General features: G+C 39.1%; 1 protein-coding gene across 1 annotated transcript in view; it reads left to right on the forward strand.

Moving 5' to 3' along the window:
* Nucleotides 1-17,634, forward strand: part of COL6A6 (collagen type VI alpha 6 chain) — a 173,830-nt gene that overhangs the window by 108,352 nt on the left and 47,844 nt on the right. Inside the window, 5 exon segments of the mRNA XM_025913831.2 lie at nt 1,515-1,577; nt 5,978-6,040; nt 6,830-6,880; nt 9,516-9,551; nt 10,279-10,341. Coding sequence (XP_025769616.2) covers nt 1,515-1,577; nt 5,978-6,040; nt 6,830-6,880; nt 9,516-9,551; nt 10,279-10,341 — 276 coding nt within the window.

The following is a 17,634-nucleotide window of genomic DNA, read 5'->3' on the forward strand; positions in this document are numbered from 1 at the left end:
TAAGATCAGAGGAGCCTCAGGGCACATGGAGATTTAAGAGGCCAATGGAGTCTTTGAAGTTTGCTGAGAAGAGGCCCGAGAGGGACCAGGAAGGCCATGGTAACCAGTGTTACAGAACTTAATGGAAAAGTTTCAAAGAATACATGATCAAAATCAACTAAGGTAAGAACAGAAAAGAACAGAAAACATCCCGTGGATGTCACGGGAGCTAGCTCCATGAAGTGGTAGGACTGAGAGTTAGAAGGGAAAGGATTGACAGCTATGGAAAGTGAAATTGAGATTCTTCTTTTAGGATAAATAAGGGAGAGGGAGGAGAAAAAAACGAAGATTGTGGAAAGATTATTATCATCTTCCCTGGTAACCAATATACTATTTAACAGTCTTTCCTATTAGGAAATTTTTTATGTCCAACTTAGTACATCCTTAATTTTTTCAAGATAAAAAAGGTTAATGTCATAATTTTTTTTTTCTGAACAAAATTTGCTAAGTAGCATGCTTACTACACAGATATGGTTTGTTTATTTTTAAATTACAGTAACCATGGCAAAAAAGAAATTTGAAAATGATTTCCATTCATTGGTGTTGGAATTATTACAAGTACCTATGTAAACATTTTAACTAAAAGAGATTTGTGTTGCCATATGTTTGGATATCCCAAAGGAAAAATTTGATCCCAAGGGTTAGTAACATGGGAAGGCAGTTGGGCTGTGTGTGAATTGGGATTTTTAAATGGTTAGTTCTAAAGCTATTCCAATAAAACATGCTTTCTAGAATGCTAAAGAAACTTCTATTATATCAAACAGATTTTCCATATTGACATGTGGTATATTTATCCACCTGTTTAACTTTTGTTACGTTCTTCAATAAGATCTTAAAAATTTCTTTATATGGGTCTTTATCTTTCTTGTTAAATTCTAAATATTTTAGTTTTTTTCTTCTAACGGTAAATGGGGACTTATGTACATTTACTTTTCTAATTTATCAGTCGGGAAGGGAAAACTATTTCAGAACATTTATCTGGTACACCTGAATATATCTTGTTATTAATACTAATTATTTGGGGGGAAGCTTCTTGAACTTTCTATTTGTACAAATTATATTAGTTGCAAATAAATATATGTTTACCTTTAAAAAAATGCTTTCTAGCAAAACAAAGAACCAGACAGAATACAGTTAAAGACAAATGTCATTTGGAATGCCTTCTTTAAATGTTAGACATTTTAGCAACATCTGCTGTAAAAGCAAAACAGTGAGAATATAAAATCTCTTTGGAAAAGAAGACTCACAAGGAAGCATGATCAGTTAGGCCACATCTGGCATGAATTACTTTATTAATTTTCTTTTATTTACTAGTTTTTATTTGACAGCTGTGATACTTTTTTCCAGAGCAGAAATCAGTAAAGCCATAATTCTTTTCCCATCTGTGGTTCATTTTCCTCTTAGAAGAGACACAGGGGGTTTAAGGGGAAGTTGCTTTATGTTCTGCTATATTTGCAATCCTTGTTTTGTTTCAGGGGCCTCCAGGACCAGGAGGAGAAGCAGGGAGTCCAGGCCATTTGGGAAGCCAAGGAAATAAAGTAGGTCACATTCTTTAAGCCCACCAAAGTTAAGGTTTTCTCCTCAAAGTAAGTGTGTCTGGTTGTATTAGCCAGAGCCCTTTCAACACAAAGGAGAATATCTTATTGCCCCTACACCCTGGCTTAATTCTTAGAGAGCCAACAATATCTAAGGACGTGGGTGTGGACGACAATGAGGTCAAGAATTCCAGCTCAGCATAATTTCACGAGGGGCTACACCCAATCTTAGCCTGGGGGAACCTCAGGGAAGGAGGACTGTTCTGGGACAGGCCTTCCTTTGACCTTCTCTTTTTCCTTCTCCTCCTCTCTTCTTCTTTATTTGTTTCCTCCCATGCATGTAAACCTTTGCTGAACACCTTTAAAGACAAAGTCACTGTACTGGCATTCTGTTGGACTAGAAAGTCAGTTTCAGGAGAGTCGAGCTCTTTGACTGTTTTGCTCACTGATGCATCCCTAGTACTTTGAACGGTTCCTGGCACATAATTGCTTAGAAAATATTTGCTTAATGAAAGAATTTCTGAGTTGTATAATAAAGATGACATGGAGTCAGTCCCCACAGAATTTAGAATATTTTCAAGACAATAATCTATGACATAAAGTAGTCCAGGATACGGGTCTGAGAATGGAGGTTAAAATATAGTGTTTGTAGAAGTATTTCCGGGCTGGGGAAAGAGGCATCATAGAGGATACAGACTTGGAGCAGACCTTAGAAGATAATAAAGACTTTGGCAAGCAGAGAGGAGGCATGGAGGGTTTCAGGGAGAAGAAATCACGTGAAGGAAAGCACAGAGTTGGAAAATCCTGGGAAGTGGGTATTTGGGGAAGAAGATGATCCTGTCTGGTAGGCACATAAAAGACAAAGTCTGTGGTCACTTGCTTTGTTAAGTAGCAAGTACAGTGCTATTTATAATTTTTTAATGGAGTGTATGAACACAGCCAGACTTGGGAGGATTTTGAATAGGACACTCAGTGTAGAAATATATGGAACGCTGAGAGATAGGAAGCTAGGAGACTAGTGGGTACGTTCTCATAGTCTCTAAGACAAGCAACAATTGGATGATGTAACAGGGTGAGGACAGGAGGAACTCATCATGATTCTGGAAGACTCTTCTAGTAGGAAACTAAGGTATAAAGAAGAGGGCTACATGATTTGTGGGCTTCCTGCATGCGTGTAGCACCATCCCAGAAGCAGGAAAGTCCTGAGAAAGGGCAGTGTAGGAGTGAAGGGAACCACTTGGTTTGGGGAATAGAGGAAAAGAGTTTATGGCTGGTCAGAGTTGTAGGTTTCAGAGGCATTTGGATTCTTAAAAAGACTCTTAGTGATATCTATTTGTAAGAAGGGTAAGGGGAGACAATCATTAGAAAGGAGGGGAAAGAAACAGAAATGCACACTGGGTGCTGAGAAGAAGAGTTGAAGAAGGAGAGGTCAATTGTATCAGCTAGTGCAGAATAGATAAGGGGAGTGCAGAATAGATAAGCTAGTGCAGAATAGATAAGGGAAGCCATTGCTTCTGGTAGCTAAGATGCTCCAAAGAATAGTTTGAAATGTAGCATTTGAGAGAAGAGGAAAGAAAGGGAGATAGCCTACAAAGAACTGAACAATGCGTTGGAGAGGAAGAAATGGATTCAGGGCTATAAACTACTCTTTGAAGAAGCAAGACTTGGGGGCAGGGAGAGGGTATTAACCACCAGTATAGGACTGATTGAAGCTGGGTATTTGTTTTCAATGATAGGAGAGACTGTAGTGTGCATCTGAGCAGAGAGAAAGGAGAAGATTGAAGATGTCAGAGTAGGTAATTAATGGGGAAATTTCTTGACACAGAGGGTGAGAATGAGAACATGAGAAGAGAGGCTAGCTTTGTTATGGAGAACTGCTAAGAAGGGCTGAAGTGGTGGAGGCCAGCGGTCAAGTTGTAAGGACTATTGACTGGAGGGCGAAATATGAGATATGTGGATGACAGGGATAATCAACTCCAACAGGAAAGGATTGCTAGAGCATGCAGTGTAGCAATAGTGCTCTGGAAAGGAAAGTTTGGAACAGAAACAATGCTGCCTTCTTGCCCTTGGGGAAGGCTGCAGGGGAAGTGGTGTCACTGATGAGAACCAATTATCTTACAATGAGGTAGGATGTGTGTTTGTGTGCAGCTTCATGGATGCATAGAGGTTTGCTTGTGAGAAGAAAGCAATCCATTGGATGAAACAAAAGGGACCAGGAGATAGGTCGGCAGGAATGGAGAGCTCCTTGGGCCAGTTATAGGTGAGAGTGTGGAAGGAGATAGATAGGAGCAGGGTAGTTGTGCCCAAAAGATCATTATTAATAACAGGGACTTTTAAAGACGAAGAGGCAAGAATTTGGAAATAAGTACCCTCAAAGCAAACCCAAATCCTTTGGGAAGTCCCAAGATAAATTGAGTCCTCTGGATTCATTGTCAACTGAGATGAGCCCCGAACACTTACTCCTACCTTACTCCTACCTTACTACAATAAGCCCAAGTACCCAGGGACACAAGCAACTTACTGGTTAATTCTGGGCTCAACACCTGACTGTACCAATAGCAAAAGTGACCCCGTTCAAGCCATTTGGCTTCCCTTGTTTCTGCACCTTAAAGCAGATGTTCTCAAATTTCACTGTGTATAAGAATCAGCGGAGGGGCACCTGGTGGCTCAGTCAGTTAAGCGTCCAACTTCAGCTTAGGTCATGATCTCACAGCTTGTGAGTTCCAGCCCTACCTTGGGCTCTGTGCTGACAGCTCGGAGCCTGGAGCCTGCTTCAGATTCTGTTTTCGTCTCTCTCTCTGCCCCTTCTTGGCTCATGCTTGCTCTCTCTCAAAAATAAACATTAAAAAAAAAATTAAAATAATCAGCAGAGAAGCTTATTTAAATAGGCATATTCTTGGGCTCTAATACAAGAGACCATACCAGTGGGGTCCAGGAATTTCCTTTGCATGTGGACCTCAGGTAGTTGTGAGGCAGGTGGCCCCAGAGCTAACTTTAAGAACCACTACCCTGAAAGAAAGGTGATCTTCTGCTTCCCAGCCATGGAACCCAACTCTGTATTACTCTGAGTTCAGTGCTAGTGGACATTTGTCCATTTGTACTTCTCACACTTAACTGGTTGCCTTTCTGTCTTTAAAAATGACTTAACCACTCCCACTCCCAAAGTGTGGGCTGGGTACATTTCCACACTCCTTTCTAAAGAGTACATTATGGGAAAGACAGGGAATGACTAGATAGTGGAGAAACGTGACCAACACTGCCTCAGCCAAATGGTCAAGGTTAACATCAATAGTGATAGCCGTGTTGATAGAATGTTCTCTTGTTATGTTGTAATGAGAATGGCACTTTACCTCTGTGATCTTTACCCACTAAACCCATAAAATCCACCGTAATCATGAGAAAGACCCCAGTTGAGGGACATTCTACAGAATACCTCAGCAGTACTCCTCAAAACCGTCAAGGTCCTCAAAAACAAGGAAAATCCGATAAACTGTGTCACAGTCTAAAGGAACTTAAGAAGACATGATACGGTATCTTGGATAGGATCCTGGAAGAGAAAAAGGATATTAAGTAAAAACTTAAAAAAAAAAAAAAAGCTGAATAAAGTATGGGCTTTAGTTAATAAGAATGAATCAGTATTCATTTATGCATTGTGATAAATGGGCCCTACTAATGTAACTAATATAATGCTAACAATAGGGGAAGCTAGATGTGGAGTGTATACAAACTCTCTGTACTACCTTGCCATTTATGTAAATCTAAAATCTAACATCTTTTTTCTTTTCTTTTTTTTTTTCTTTTAAGAAAAGGAGTTAACCTTCTTTTGTAGAGCTGTGTTAACTTTCCCAAGTAGCTGGACTTTACTCAACGTAATCCTGAGATTGATTTATAACCCACAGTAGATGGTCTACTAGTCAGAAGTCAGAAACAATTGCCATGAATGTCGTGCTAACTTGGTTATCTTGATTAGCACTTAAAACTAGATTAAGAAGTCTGTTGTCTTTGCAGCAGCCAGATGATTTGATGGATCATCTTGGAAAACAGTTTTGTTAATTTTTTAAAACAGTACAGAGCTTCCTCTTTGACTCATGGTAAGACATTTCCAAGGGTGCGGTTCATGGTACTGAGCTGCCAAGATGGCAACTTGCACTAAACAATGTATCAGTCTTGCTGGGACTTCATTCGTCAATGGAGGAGACCTCACTAGACAACAACAGCCAATTCCTTGCATTGCTTATACAACTCGCAGTCCTGACCACAAAGCCATTGTCACTGTGTTCGATACAATGACATGGATGCAGTTGTATAACTAACTATTATCTTAGTACCGTCACTGCTCATTTCCTTTATAAAAGAATAATAACAAGCCTGACAAGGACACATTTCACTGTTTTGTTTGACAGGGAGAACCTGGAGATTTGGGAGAAAGAGGACCTATTGGCCTCCCCGGTCCTCGAGGCTTGCCGGTTTGTATTTGATCCCTACTTTTGACGTGGCCCTTGGAATCTTTTAGTTCAATAGATATCACGTATGGTTCTCTGGGGCATGTATTAAAGATACCAACCCAGTCTAGCTTTTAGCTTTCCAGAAACTGAGATATTATCCTTAACTTGGATTAGTTCCTTTCCTAAGGTGGCCACTTGCCCGTACCAAACACCCTGGCCAGGATGCTTTTAAAGCCAAATGATAAACTGGACAAAAACGTGTCTTGAGCATCCCCGTAACCCTTCTTCTATCCTTTCCGCCCATCAGAACCTGTTCATCAGAAACCCAGCCCACCCTCCCCCAGAGCTCAGGACTTGTCACAAAGACCTTCTGCAAGGGTCTGACAGTAGCCATTGACCAAGAATTTAGAAGGCCTTATTTTCATCTAGCAAACTGAAAATGGATTAGAGCTAATGGATTAAAAATACAGGTGTTAAACAGAAGCACCACTACCTCCTTTTATTGACATGACCGTATGCCTCAAATTTTCTCATTCGGTCCTCATAATAACATTATGAGTGGTTATAACTTTTAGTTCCATTTTACAGATGAAACAAGTGAGACTAAGGGACAGTGCACGGTCTATATCTGTCACTGAGAGTTATCTTTAGTGCTACTATCACCAAATGTCAGTGGCCAGCTCCAGAGGAAGTATCTGCTTCCTAATTTCTCCTAATCAAACCAAAAAACCGGGTGTCTTGTTTTCTTGTGGATAAGCCTGCCTCCAGTCTGTAGTCTCGGATGTTTGTAATTAATGCCTTTGTTTACAGGGCGATGATGGCCCTCCAGGTTATGGCAGCATTGGAAGGAAAGGAGCAAAGGTAAGACACATTGACTGGAAGCTGAAAATTTTCATTTATTTTTTATGCTCTTTTTAGGTTTGTTGGGTTGTTTTGTTTTGTTTTGTTACATTTAAGAGGGAAAAAAAGCAGTGAATAGGGCAGTCTTGGATATTTAGAGATAGATTTTGATAACTTATTTGCTGATATCCCTTGGAGAATGTGGTAGAAGAAAATACAATTTGATGGTTTAAGGCACAGGCAACAATTGAAACTTGAAATTAATTTTCTGTTCTCTGTAGAGATGTGCAGCCAGAGCCTGACTTTTTACAGCCTGAACAGTGCCTCTAATCTCAGCAGCTCTGTGCTCGAGTTTACTCAGGGAGGCATTCCAAAATTTGTTCTCTTAATCTGTTTAACCATTAGTGAGACATTTCACGGGGCCTTTTTAACGTGCATTGAGCCAAGCAATAACTCAAAAATAAAAACTTTTAACTTTGTATCAGCATTATAACTTTATATTTTGAATATTTAAGGATCTGGAAGTAAGATAAATTTACAAAACCAGTGATTTCTGTATATAAATAATAACCACTTAGAAATCATAATAACAGTATCCACAAAAAGATTATGTAGTTAAGAATATCCCTTCTGCAAAATATTTGAGACCTATGACAAATAATTACTGAAATATAAAACTTTACTAAATGGAGACATACCAAAGTCTTGTTGGAAAGTCTAAAACATTATAAAGGATCAATTAATTCCAAGTGAAATCCCACTATGAATGGTGCAAGAGACTGTCTGGAAAAATAAACCCCAAAAAGCTAAAATTTCTTTGAAAAAAAAAAATCACTAATGAATGAGGCATTTCCAGTGAAATTTTCTTTACAGAATAATTGAAAACAATCTCAATATCTGATAAAAGAGAAATATTAAGTAGCTAATAGCAGTAGAATATTCACCCTCTTTAAAATGAATATATATGGGGCGCCTGGGTGGCGCAGTCGGTTAAGCGTCCGACTTCAGCCAGGTCACGATCTCACGGTCCGTGAGTTCGAGCCCCGCGTCGGGCTCTGGGCTGATGGCTCAGAGCCTGGAGCCTGTTTCCGATTCTGTGTCTCCCTCTCTCTCTGCCCCTCCCCCGTTCATGCTCTGTCTCTCTCTGTCCCAAAAATAAATAAACGTTGAAAAAAAAAAAAATTAAAAAAAAAAAAAAATGAATATATATGAAGTTTGTAGTTATGTAAAAAATTAGAAAAGAATACTTATCCCAATTATGCTAAAAAATGCATTTTGGAGGGCTTAAAGAAAAAATGACTAGGGGCACCTGAGTGGCTCAGTTTGTTGAGCGCCGACTTCAGCTCAAACTATGATCTCACAGTTTGTGGGTTTGAGCCTCACATCGGGCTCTGTGCTGACAGCTCAGAGACTGGAGCCTGCCTGATTCAGATTCTGTGTTTCTCTCCCTTTCTGCCCCTTCCCTGCTTGTGCTCTGTCTCTCAAAAATAAATAAATATTAAAAAAATTTTTTTAATTAAAAAAATAAAAAATACTCTGCCCCTCCCCCGTTCATGCTCTGTCTCTCTCTGTCCCAAAAATAAATAAACGTTGAAAAAAAAAAATTTAAAAAAAAGGGGCGCCTGGGTGGCGCAGTTGGTTAAGCATCCGACTTCAGCCAGGTCACGATCTCACGGTCCGTGAGTTCGAGCCCCGCGTCAGGCTCTGGGCTGATGGCTCAGAGCCTGGAGCCTGTTTCCGATTCTGTGTCTCCCTCTCTCTCTGCCCCTCCCCCGTTCATGCTCTGTCTCTCTCTGTCCCAAAAATAAATAAACGTTGAAAAACAAATTTTTTTAAATAAAAAATAATAAAATAGGACAAAATATTTTTTTTAACTTTTTTTAATGTTTATTTTTGAGAGCAGGAGAGAGACAGAGCATGAGCAGGGGAGGGGCAGAGAGAGAGGGAGACCCATGTCTGAAGCCGGCTCCAGGCTCTGAGCTGTCAGCACAGATCCCGACGCAGGGCTTGAACTCGTCAACTGTGAGATCATGACCTGAGCTGAAGGTGGATGCTTAACCGACTGAGCCACCCAGGCGCCCTAAAAATAAGAAAACAGGACAAACCATTTCTAACGGTTAGTTCTGGGTAGTGAGATTTGAGTAATTTTTCTTCTTTCCATTCTTTTCTATTTTATATATGTTTGAGGAGATGCTACATTTAATAATCAGAAAATAAACTTCAGTTTAAATCATTGTTTTTTCATCAAGTGGGGATTATCAGACATCCTCAATTATAGTCTATGGACTAAGTAAGGTAAACAGGGAACCAGAAAACAAATGATCACATTTAAACTCTAGGTTTCCCAAATTTCTCCATTGAGACACTCGGCCATATTACCAGCTGTCTGTTATGTATCTCCAGTAGAAGGAGAGCTGCTTTATAATTCCTCAGATGTGTGCATTTATCCACTTAGGTTGTCATGATATTTTGTTACAGTTTAATTTAGAAATTGGAGCTAGTTTCTCAAATAATGTTGTACATTTTCATTTATAGTTGTTTTGGCCCTTAGCTGATTCAGAGATACTAAAACCAAATGAGGCAGCAGGCAAAATCAAAGTCAGGGCAAACCTACATCAGTGATACGTATATTAATTTTCCATACTGTTAATTATAGGGGCAAGAAGGATTTCCTGGAGAAAGTGGACCTAAGGTACCGTGCACTTCATATTAAGTAGAGATCAATCAGAAATACTCCTGAGGCTGTGAAATGTATCCTAGGATGATAGAAGAATAGTTAATGATCAATGAATAAAAAGAAACCTTTATGAGGAAAAGGGGGGAGAGAGAGAAGCAGGCTTTTTTTTTTAAATTTCATTTCTAGTTTTTAAATTCATAAGTAAAGGAAAAAAATCACCTTTATTTTTCTTCTCACATGGACTCCTTCCCCTCTATCATATGTGTTTTCTTCTTGGCTCAAAGGAAAGTAAAATGTAAAGAAACTCAAAACCTGCCTTCACCTGGCTCGGTTTTTCCAATGTGATTACAAATCACCTTCTGATAATAAGTTAGTAATGATGCCCTCTACCTTAAAGCTTTCACTTTTGCTAGAAACATTTAGTGAGTTCAGTAAATGCCAAGTTCTGTGATTCGATCAGGGAGCAGAATAAAAAGCACGGGCAGTTCATGTCTCTGAGCTGACTATGTTGTGGCTGGAAAGAGGGAGGCAGAGTAAAACAATGAGGCAGCCCTGTGCTGTGTAGAGAGCCATAAAACGGGGGAGGGGAGAAAGGAGGAGGGGGAGGGCAGACACTTCAGAGAAGACTCTTGAAGATTAAAATGTATATGAAAAATGTCTTCGTGTTGGAATCAGTTTGAAAACACATTGCGATGTGGCTCTTGGATTTTAATTACCATTTTATTTTTCTGAACTTAATTAGGGTGAGACTGGGGACCGTGGTGGTCCAGGAGAAACTGGACCCAAAGGAGCCAGAGGCAAAACGGTAAGCATCTTAGATTCCAAGGTCTTACAACCTCGGCTACTTTGGGAAGTCCTTCCCATGCTTTTATACTCATTTGAGTTGTTACTTGTTCCTCAAGACTTGCAAAATGTGTGTGTGTGTGTGTGTGTGTGTGTGTGTGTGTGTGTGTGTGTGTTGTTAAGGCATACCTGGGGAAGGAAATGGATATATGACTCCTCCTTCAATGCCAGCAAGAAGGCAAAGACATATATGCTCTTAGTGAACAAGTTCACCCATTCTGGCTGCCAACGTACCATTCTTTTTTTTTTTTTTTTTTTAAGTTTATTTTTGAGAGAGAGAGAAAGAGAGAGAGTGTGAGTAAGGGAGGGGCAGAAAGAGAGGGAGACACAGAATCTGAAGCAGGCTCCAGGCTCTGAGCTGTCAGCACAGAGCCCGACGTGGGGCTTGAACTCATGAACCGTGAGAGATCATGACCTGAGCTGAAGTCAGACACTTAACCAACTGAGCCACCCAGGCACCCCTTCATTCTTAACACTGGAAGTAAGACTTTGTTACAGGAATCCTCGTAGTCAAAAATTTGCACTGGAAAATATGGTCAGTTTCATCCTGTCTCCCTGGCAGATTTAGTGCAGCCTAAGGCCCGTTGGCGTCTTGTTCTTCACTATTAAGGTTTTGTTAAACTACTTTTGATGAGGTATTTAGCTTAATACCCATTTAGCTTAAGAGAGTATGTCTTAATTTTTATGAAAAAGTGTTTACACTTTTTCATAAATGAAAGGACTGAATATGTCCTTATTATTCCATAGGGAGGCTTGGAAATTTCCTAATGTCTTGTGTCCAGCATAGCTCATAGGCATTGGCATATTTGGGTTCCAGCGGGTTAAGAATGGATTTTTGCATTGGTTGACTTTTTATATCTCCACTGTGTATAAATGACGTGGCTGCTTTGAGAAAGAGACATTCTTCTGATCATTGCCTCTCAATAAATTTCTTTGTTTTTTTTTCTTCAGCACAGCACTGACTGGGTAAACTGATCTTAACACCATATTAATTAACAGGAAAAGAAAAACAAAGTCTGATACAACTTGATACTTGAGGTGGTTTTCCAGTTTTGTCACTGTGGTTAATTTTATCCTGATCTGAGTTTTTATTAAGCACAACAGCTTTATGTACAGAGATTGGGTTTTTTTAGGGGAAAAAAACCCCACTGTTTAATTGCCTGCTCTTCTAAGGGATTGTGTGGTGGCTTGTATGCTCTCCTATGTGTTCATTCTCTTTTGCATTACACTTGGCCATTTCTACCTCTATGACTCTCCAGGATTTGAAAATTTTTATTGAAATACAATTGATATACAATATTATATTAGTTTCAGGTGTGCAACATAGAAATTACATAGATTACAAAGTGCTCACCATGATGTATAGTCACCATCTGTCACCATATATTATTACAATATTATTGATCATATTTCCTCTGCTGTACTTTTCATCCCTATTACATGTTTATTTTATAACCGGAAGTCTACCTCTTAAGCCCCTTCACCCACTTCACCCACCCCTCCACCCACCTCCCCTCTGGCAACCACCAATTTGGTTGTCCCTTCTATCCATGAGTCTATTTCTGCTTCTGTTGTTGTTTCTTTGTTCATTTGTGTTATTTTTTTAGATTCTACATATAAGTGAAATCATATGGTATTTGTCTTTCTCTGACTTACTTCACTTAGCATAATAACCTAGAGTCTATCCATGTTGCCACAAATGGCAAGATTTTATTCTTTTTATGATTAACATTCCACTGCAATATATACACCATCTTCTTTATCCATTCATCTGTTGATTGACACTTAACATTGCTAAGGATGTTTATCTTTTCAGATTACTGTTTTTATTTTCTTTGAGTAAACATTCAGAAGTGGAATTACTGGGTCATATTGTGTTTCTATTTTTGATATTTTGAGGAACCTCCATACTGTCTGCAACAATTAACATTTCTACCAGCAGTATACCAGGGCTCCCTTTTCTCCACATCCTTGGCAAACTCTTGTTATTTCTTATCTTTTTGAATCTAGCCTTTCTGGTAGGTGTAAAGTGATATCTCACTGTGGTTTTGATAGTCTTTTCCCTGATGATGAATGCTGTTGAGCAGATTTTCATGAGTCTGTTGGCCATCTGTATGTCATTTTAGAAAAATAGCTGTTCAAGTCCTCTGCCCGTTTTTTGATCAGATTTGTTTTTGTGTGTGTGTGTGTGTGCATGTGTGCGTATCACATCTTTATCCATTCGTCTACTGATAGACACTTAGGTTGCTTCCAAATCTTGGCTGCTGTAAATAACGCTACAGTAGTGGCGCCTGGGTGGCTCAGTCGGTTGAGCATCCAACTTCGGCTTAGGTCCTGATCTTGCAGTCTGTGAATTCAAGCCTCACATCGGGCTCACTGCTATCAGTGTGGAGCCTGCTTCAGATCCCCTGTCTCCACCCCCCCCCCCCCCGCCTTCTCTCTCTACCCCTCCCTCTCTCTTTCTCAAAAAGAAATAAACATTAAAAAAATAATGCTGCAATAAATACAGGAGTGCATATACCTTTTCAAATTAACATTTTCATTTTCTTTGGGTAAGCATCCGTGAATTACTGGGCCATATGGTATTTCTATTTTTAATTTTTTGAGGAACCTCTCTACTGTTTCCTACAGTGGCCGCACCAATTTACATTTCCACCAACAGTACACCAGGGTTCCTTTTTCTCCACATCTTCTCCAACCAAAACTTGTCGTTTCTTGTGTTTTTGATTTTAGGCATTCTGACAGGTGTGAGGTCCTATCTCCTAGTGGTTATAATTTGCATTTCCCTGATGATGACTGATGTTGAGCATCTTTTCACATGTCTGTTGGCCATCTGTATGTTTTCTTTGGAAAAATGCCTATTCGAGTTCTCTGCCAATTTTTTTTTTTACCAGATTTTGTGTGTGTGTGTGTGTGTGTGTGTGTGTGTGTGTGTGTGTGTGTGTGTGTTGAGTTGTATGCATTCTTTATATATTTTGGATATTAACTCCTAATTGGATATACCTTTTGCAAATATTTTCTTTTGTTCAGTAAGGTTGCTTTTTCATTTTGTTGCTGGTTTCCTTCATTGCACAAAAGCTCTTTAGTTTGATAATAGTCTCATTTATTTTTGCTTTTGTTTCCCTTGCATGAGGAGACAGATCCAGATTAGTGCCTATGTTTTCTTTGAGGAGTTTTATGATTTCAAGTTTTACATTCAGGTCCTTAATCCATTTTGAGTTTATGTTTGTGTATGGTATAAGAAAGTGGTCAACTTTCATTCTTTTGCTTGTAGCTGTCCAATTTTCCCAGCATCATGTGTTGAAAAGACTGTCTTTTCCATATTGTATATTCTTGCCTCCTTTGTCATAGATTAACTGACCACATAAGCATAGGTGTATTTCTGGGTTTTCCATTCTTTTGTATTGATCTATGTGTCTGTTTCTGTGCCAGTATCATACCATTTTGATTACTATAGCTTTGTAGTATATCTTGAAATCTGACATTGTGATGCCTCCAACTTTGTTTTTCTTTCTCAAAATTGCTTTGGGTATTGAGGGTCTTTTATGGTTCCATATAAATTTTAGGATTACTTATTCTAGTTCTGTAAAAAATACCACTGGTATTTTGATAGGGATTGCACTGAATCTGTAGATTGCTTTGGGTAGTATGAACATTTTTAACAATATGAATTCTTCTAGTCCATGAGCATAGGATATCTTTCTACTCCTTGTGTTTTCATTTTCTTTCATCAGTGTCCCATAGTTTTCATAGTATAGGTCTTTCACCTACTTGGTTAAATTTATTCCGGGGCATTTTATTCTTCTTGGTGCAATTACAAATGGGATTTTTTTTTCTTAATTTTTCTTGCTGCTACTTTGTTATTAGTGTACAGAAATGCAAGGGATTTCTTATATTTTGTATCCTGTGACTTTACTGAATTCCTTTATTTTCATAGTTTTCTGATGGACTCATTAGGGTTTTCTGTATCTAATGTCATCTGCAGATAGTGACAATTTTACTTCTTCCTTACCAATTTGGAGTGCCTTTTATTTCTTGTGTGATTGCTGCAGCTCAGATTTCCAGTACTATGTTGGAAAAGGAGGTGAGAGTGGACATCCTTGTCTTGTTCCTGATCTCAGAAGAAATGCTTTCAGTTTTGTACCACTGAATATGATGTTAACTGTAGATTTTTCGTATAAGGCTTTTATTATGTTGAGGCAGATTCCCTCTAAACTTATTTTGTTGAGAGTTTTTGTCATGAATGGATGCTGGGATTTTGTCAAAGCTTTTTCTGCATCTATTGAGATGAGCATATGATTTTAGTCTTCATTTCATTAATGTGTTGTCTTGATACAACAACTTGATTTATTTTATTTGTGGGTATTGAACCTGTCTCACACCCTGGAATAAATCCCACTTGACTGTGGTGGATGACCTTTATAATGTATTGCTGAATTAGAATTGCTAATAGTTTGTTGAGAATTTTTGCATCTATATTCATCAGGGATATTGGCCTGTAATTTTCTTTGCTTGTAGTGGGTTTCCCCCCCACACCCCAATTTTGGTATAAAGGTAATGCTGCCCTCATAGAATGAATTTGGAGGTTTTCCTTCATCTTTGTGTTTTGGGATAGTTTGAGAAAGGTAGGTATTAAATCTTCTTCAGATGTTTGGTAAAATTCACCTGTGAAGCCATCTGGTCCTGGATTTTTGTTTGTTATAAGTTGTTTTTTTTTTTTTAAATTAACAATTCAATTTCATTACTGATAATTGGTTTGTTCAGATTTTCTTTTTTGATTCAGTCTTGGAAACAATATGTTTCTAGGAATTTATTCATTTCTTCTAGGTTGTCCAATTTGTTGGCATATAATTTTTCAGAGTAGTCTCTTTTGATCCTTTATACTTCTGTGCTGTCAATTCTACCTTGTCTCTTAATTCTAATTTAAGTCTTCTCTCTCTCTCTCTCTTTCCTTGATGGGTCTGGCTAAAGGTTTATCAGTATTGTTTAGCTTTTCAAAGAACCAGCTCTTAGTTTCATTAATGTTTCCTATGATTTTTTTTTAGCCTCTATTTCATTTATTTTTGCTCTGGTCTTTATTATTTCCTTCTAACTTTGGGCTTTGTTTCTTCTTTTATTTTCTTGTTCCTTTAGGTATTGGTTAGATTATTTATTTGAGATGTTTCTCTTTTATTGAGGCAGCCCTGCATTGATATAAACTTCCCCCTTAGAACTGCTTTTACTGCAACCCAGAGACTTTGAACCATTGTGTTTCCATTTTCATTTGTTTCTAGGTATTTTTTTTTTAAGTATGCATGGTATGATTTCAATTCTTGTACACTTATGAAGGGCTGTTTTGTGACCCAGTATGTGATCTATCTTGGAGAATGTTCCATGTGCACTCGAGAAGAAAGTATATTTTGTTGCTTTGGGATGCAGACTTCTAAATATATCTGTCAAGTCCATCTGATCCAATGTATCATTCAGGGCCCTTCTTTCTTTATTGACTGTGTGTCTAGATGATCTATCCATTTCTGTAAGTGGAGTGTTAAAGTCCCCTGCAATTACCACATTCTTATCAATAAGGTTGCTTATGTTTGTGAGTAATTGTTTTATATATTTGGGGGCTCCTGTATTTGGCGCATAGACATTTATAATTGTTAGCTCTTCCTGATGGATAGACCCTGTGATTATTATATAATGCCCTTCTTCATCTCTGGTTACAGCCTTTAATTTAAAGTCTAGTTTGTCTGATAGAAGTATGGCTACTCCAGCTTTCTTTTGACTTCCAGTGGCATGATAAATAGTTCTCCATCCCCTCACTCTCAATCTGAAGGTGTCCTCAGGTCTAAAATGAGTGTCTTGTAGACAGCAAATAGATGGGTCTTGTTTTTTTATCCATTCTGATACTCTGTGTTTTTTGGTTGACGCATTTAGTCCATTTACGTTCAGTGTTATGATAGAAAGATATGGTGTAGAGTCATTGTGATGTCCGTAGGTTTCATGCTTGTAGCGATGTCTCTGGTACTTTGTCTCACAGGATTCCCCCTTAGGATCTCTGGTAGGGCTGGTTTAGTGGTGACGAATTCCTTCAGTTTTTGTTTGTTTGGGAAGACCTTTATCTCTCCTTCTATTCTAAATGACAGACTTGCTGGATAAAGGATTCTCGGCTGTATATTTTTTCTGTTCATCACATTGAAGATCTCCTGCCATTCCTTTCTGGCCTGCCAAGTTTCAGTAGAGTCTTATAGGTCTCCCTTTATATGTTGGAGCACGTTTATCTCTAGCTGCTTTCAGAATTTTCTCTTTATCCTTGTATTTTGCCAGTTTCACTATGATATGTCGTGCAGAAGATCGATTCAAGTTACGTCTGAAGGGAGTTCTCTGTGCCTCTTGAATTTCAATGCCTTTTTCCTTCCCCAGATCTGGGAAGTTCTCAGCTATTATTTCTTCAAGTACACCTTCAGCACCTTTCCCTCTCTCTTCCTCCTCTGGAATACTAATTATGCGTATATTATTTCTCTTTAGTGCATCACTTAGTTCTCTGATTTTCCCCTCATACTCCTGGATTTTTTAACCTCTTTTTCTCAGCTTCTTTTTCCATAATTTTATCTTCTAGTTCACCTATTCTCTCCTCTGTCTCTTCAATCCGAGCCATAGTTGTCTCCATTTTATTTTGCAGTTCATTGATAGCATTTTTTAGCTCCTCCTGGCTGTTCCTTAGTCCCTTGATCTTTGTAGCAAGAGAGTCTCTGCTGTCCTTTATACTGTTTTCAAGCCCAGCGATTAATTTTATGACTATTATTCTAAATTCACTTTCTGTTATATTGTTTAAATCGTTTTTGATCAGTTTGTTAGCTGTTGTTATTTCCTGGACTTTTTTTGAGGGAAATTCTTCCGTTTTGTCCTTTTGGGTAGTCCCTGGAGTGGTGGGGAACTGCGGGGCACTTCCCCTGTGCTGTCTTGAATAACTTGCGTTGGTGGGCGGGGCCACAGTCACACCTGATGTCTGCCCCCAGCCCACCGCTGGGGCCACAGTCAGACTGATGTGTGCCTTCTCTTCCCCTCTCCTGGGGGGTGGGGATTCACTGTGGGGTGGGGTGGCCCGTCTGGGCTACTTGCACACTGTCAGGCTTGTGGTGCTGGGGATCTGGCGTATTAGCTGGGGTAGATCCGCAAGGTGCACAGGGGTGGGAGGGGCAGGCTCAGCTCGCTTTTCCTTTGGAGATCCGCTTCAGGAGGGCCCCGCGGCACCAGGAGGGAGTCAGACCCGCCA

This window comes from Puma concolor, chromosome C2, assembly GCF_028749965.1.
Source record: "Puma concolor isolate L17-30 chromosome C2, mPumCon1.1.hap2, whole genome shotgun sequence".
In the NCBI taxonomy this organism is placed as follows: Eukaryota; Metazoa; Chordata; class Mammalia; order Carnivora; family Felidae; genus Puma; species Puma concolor.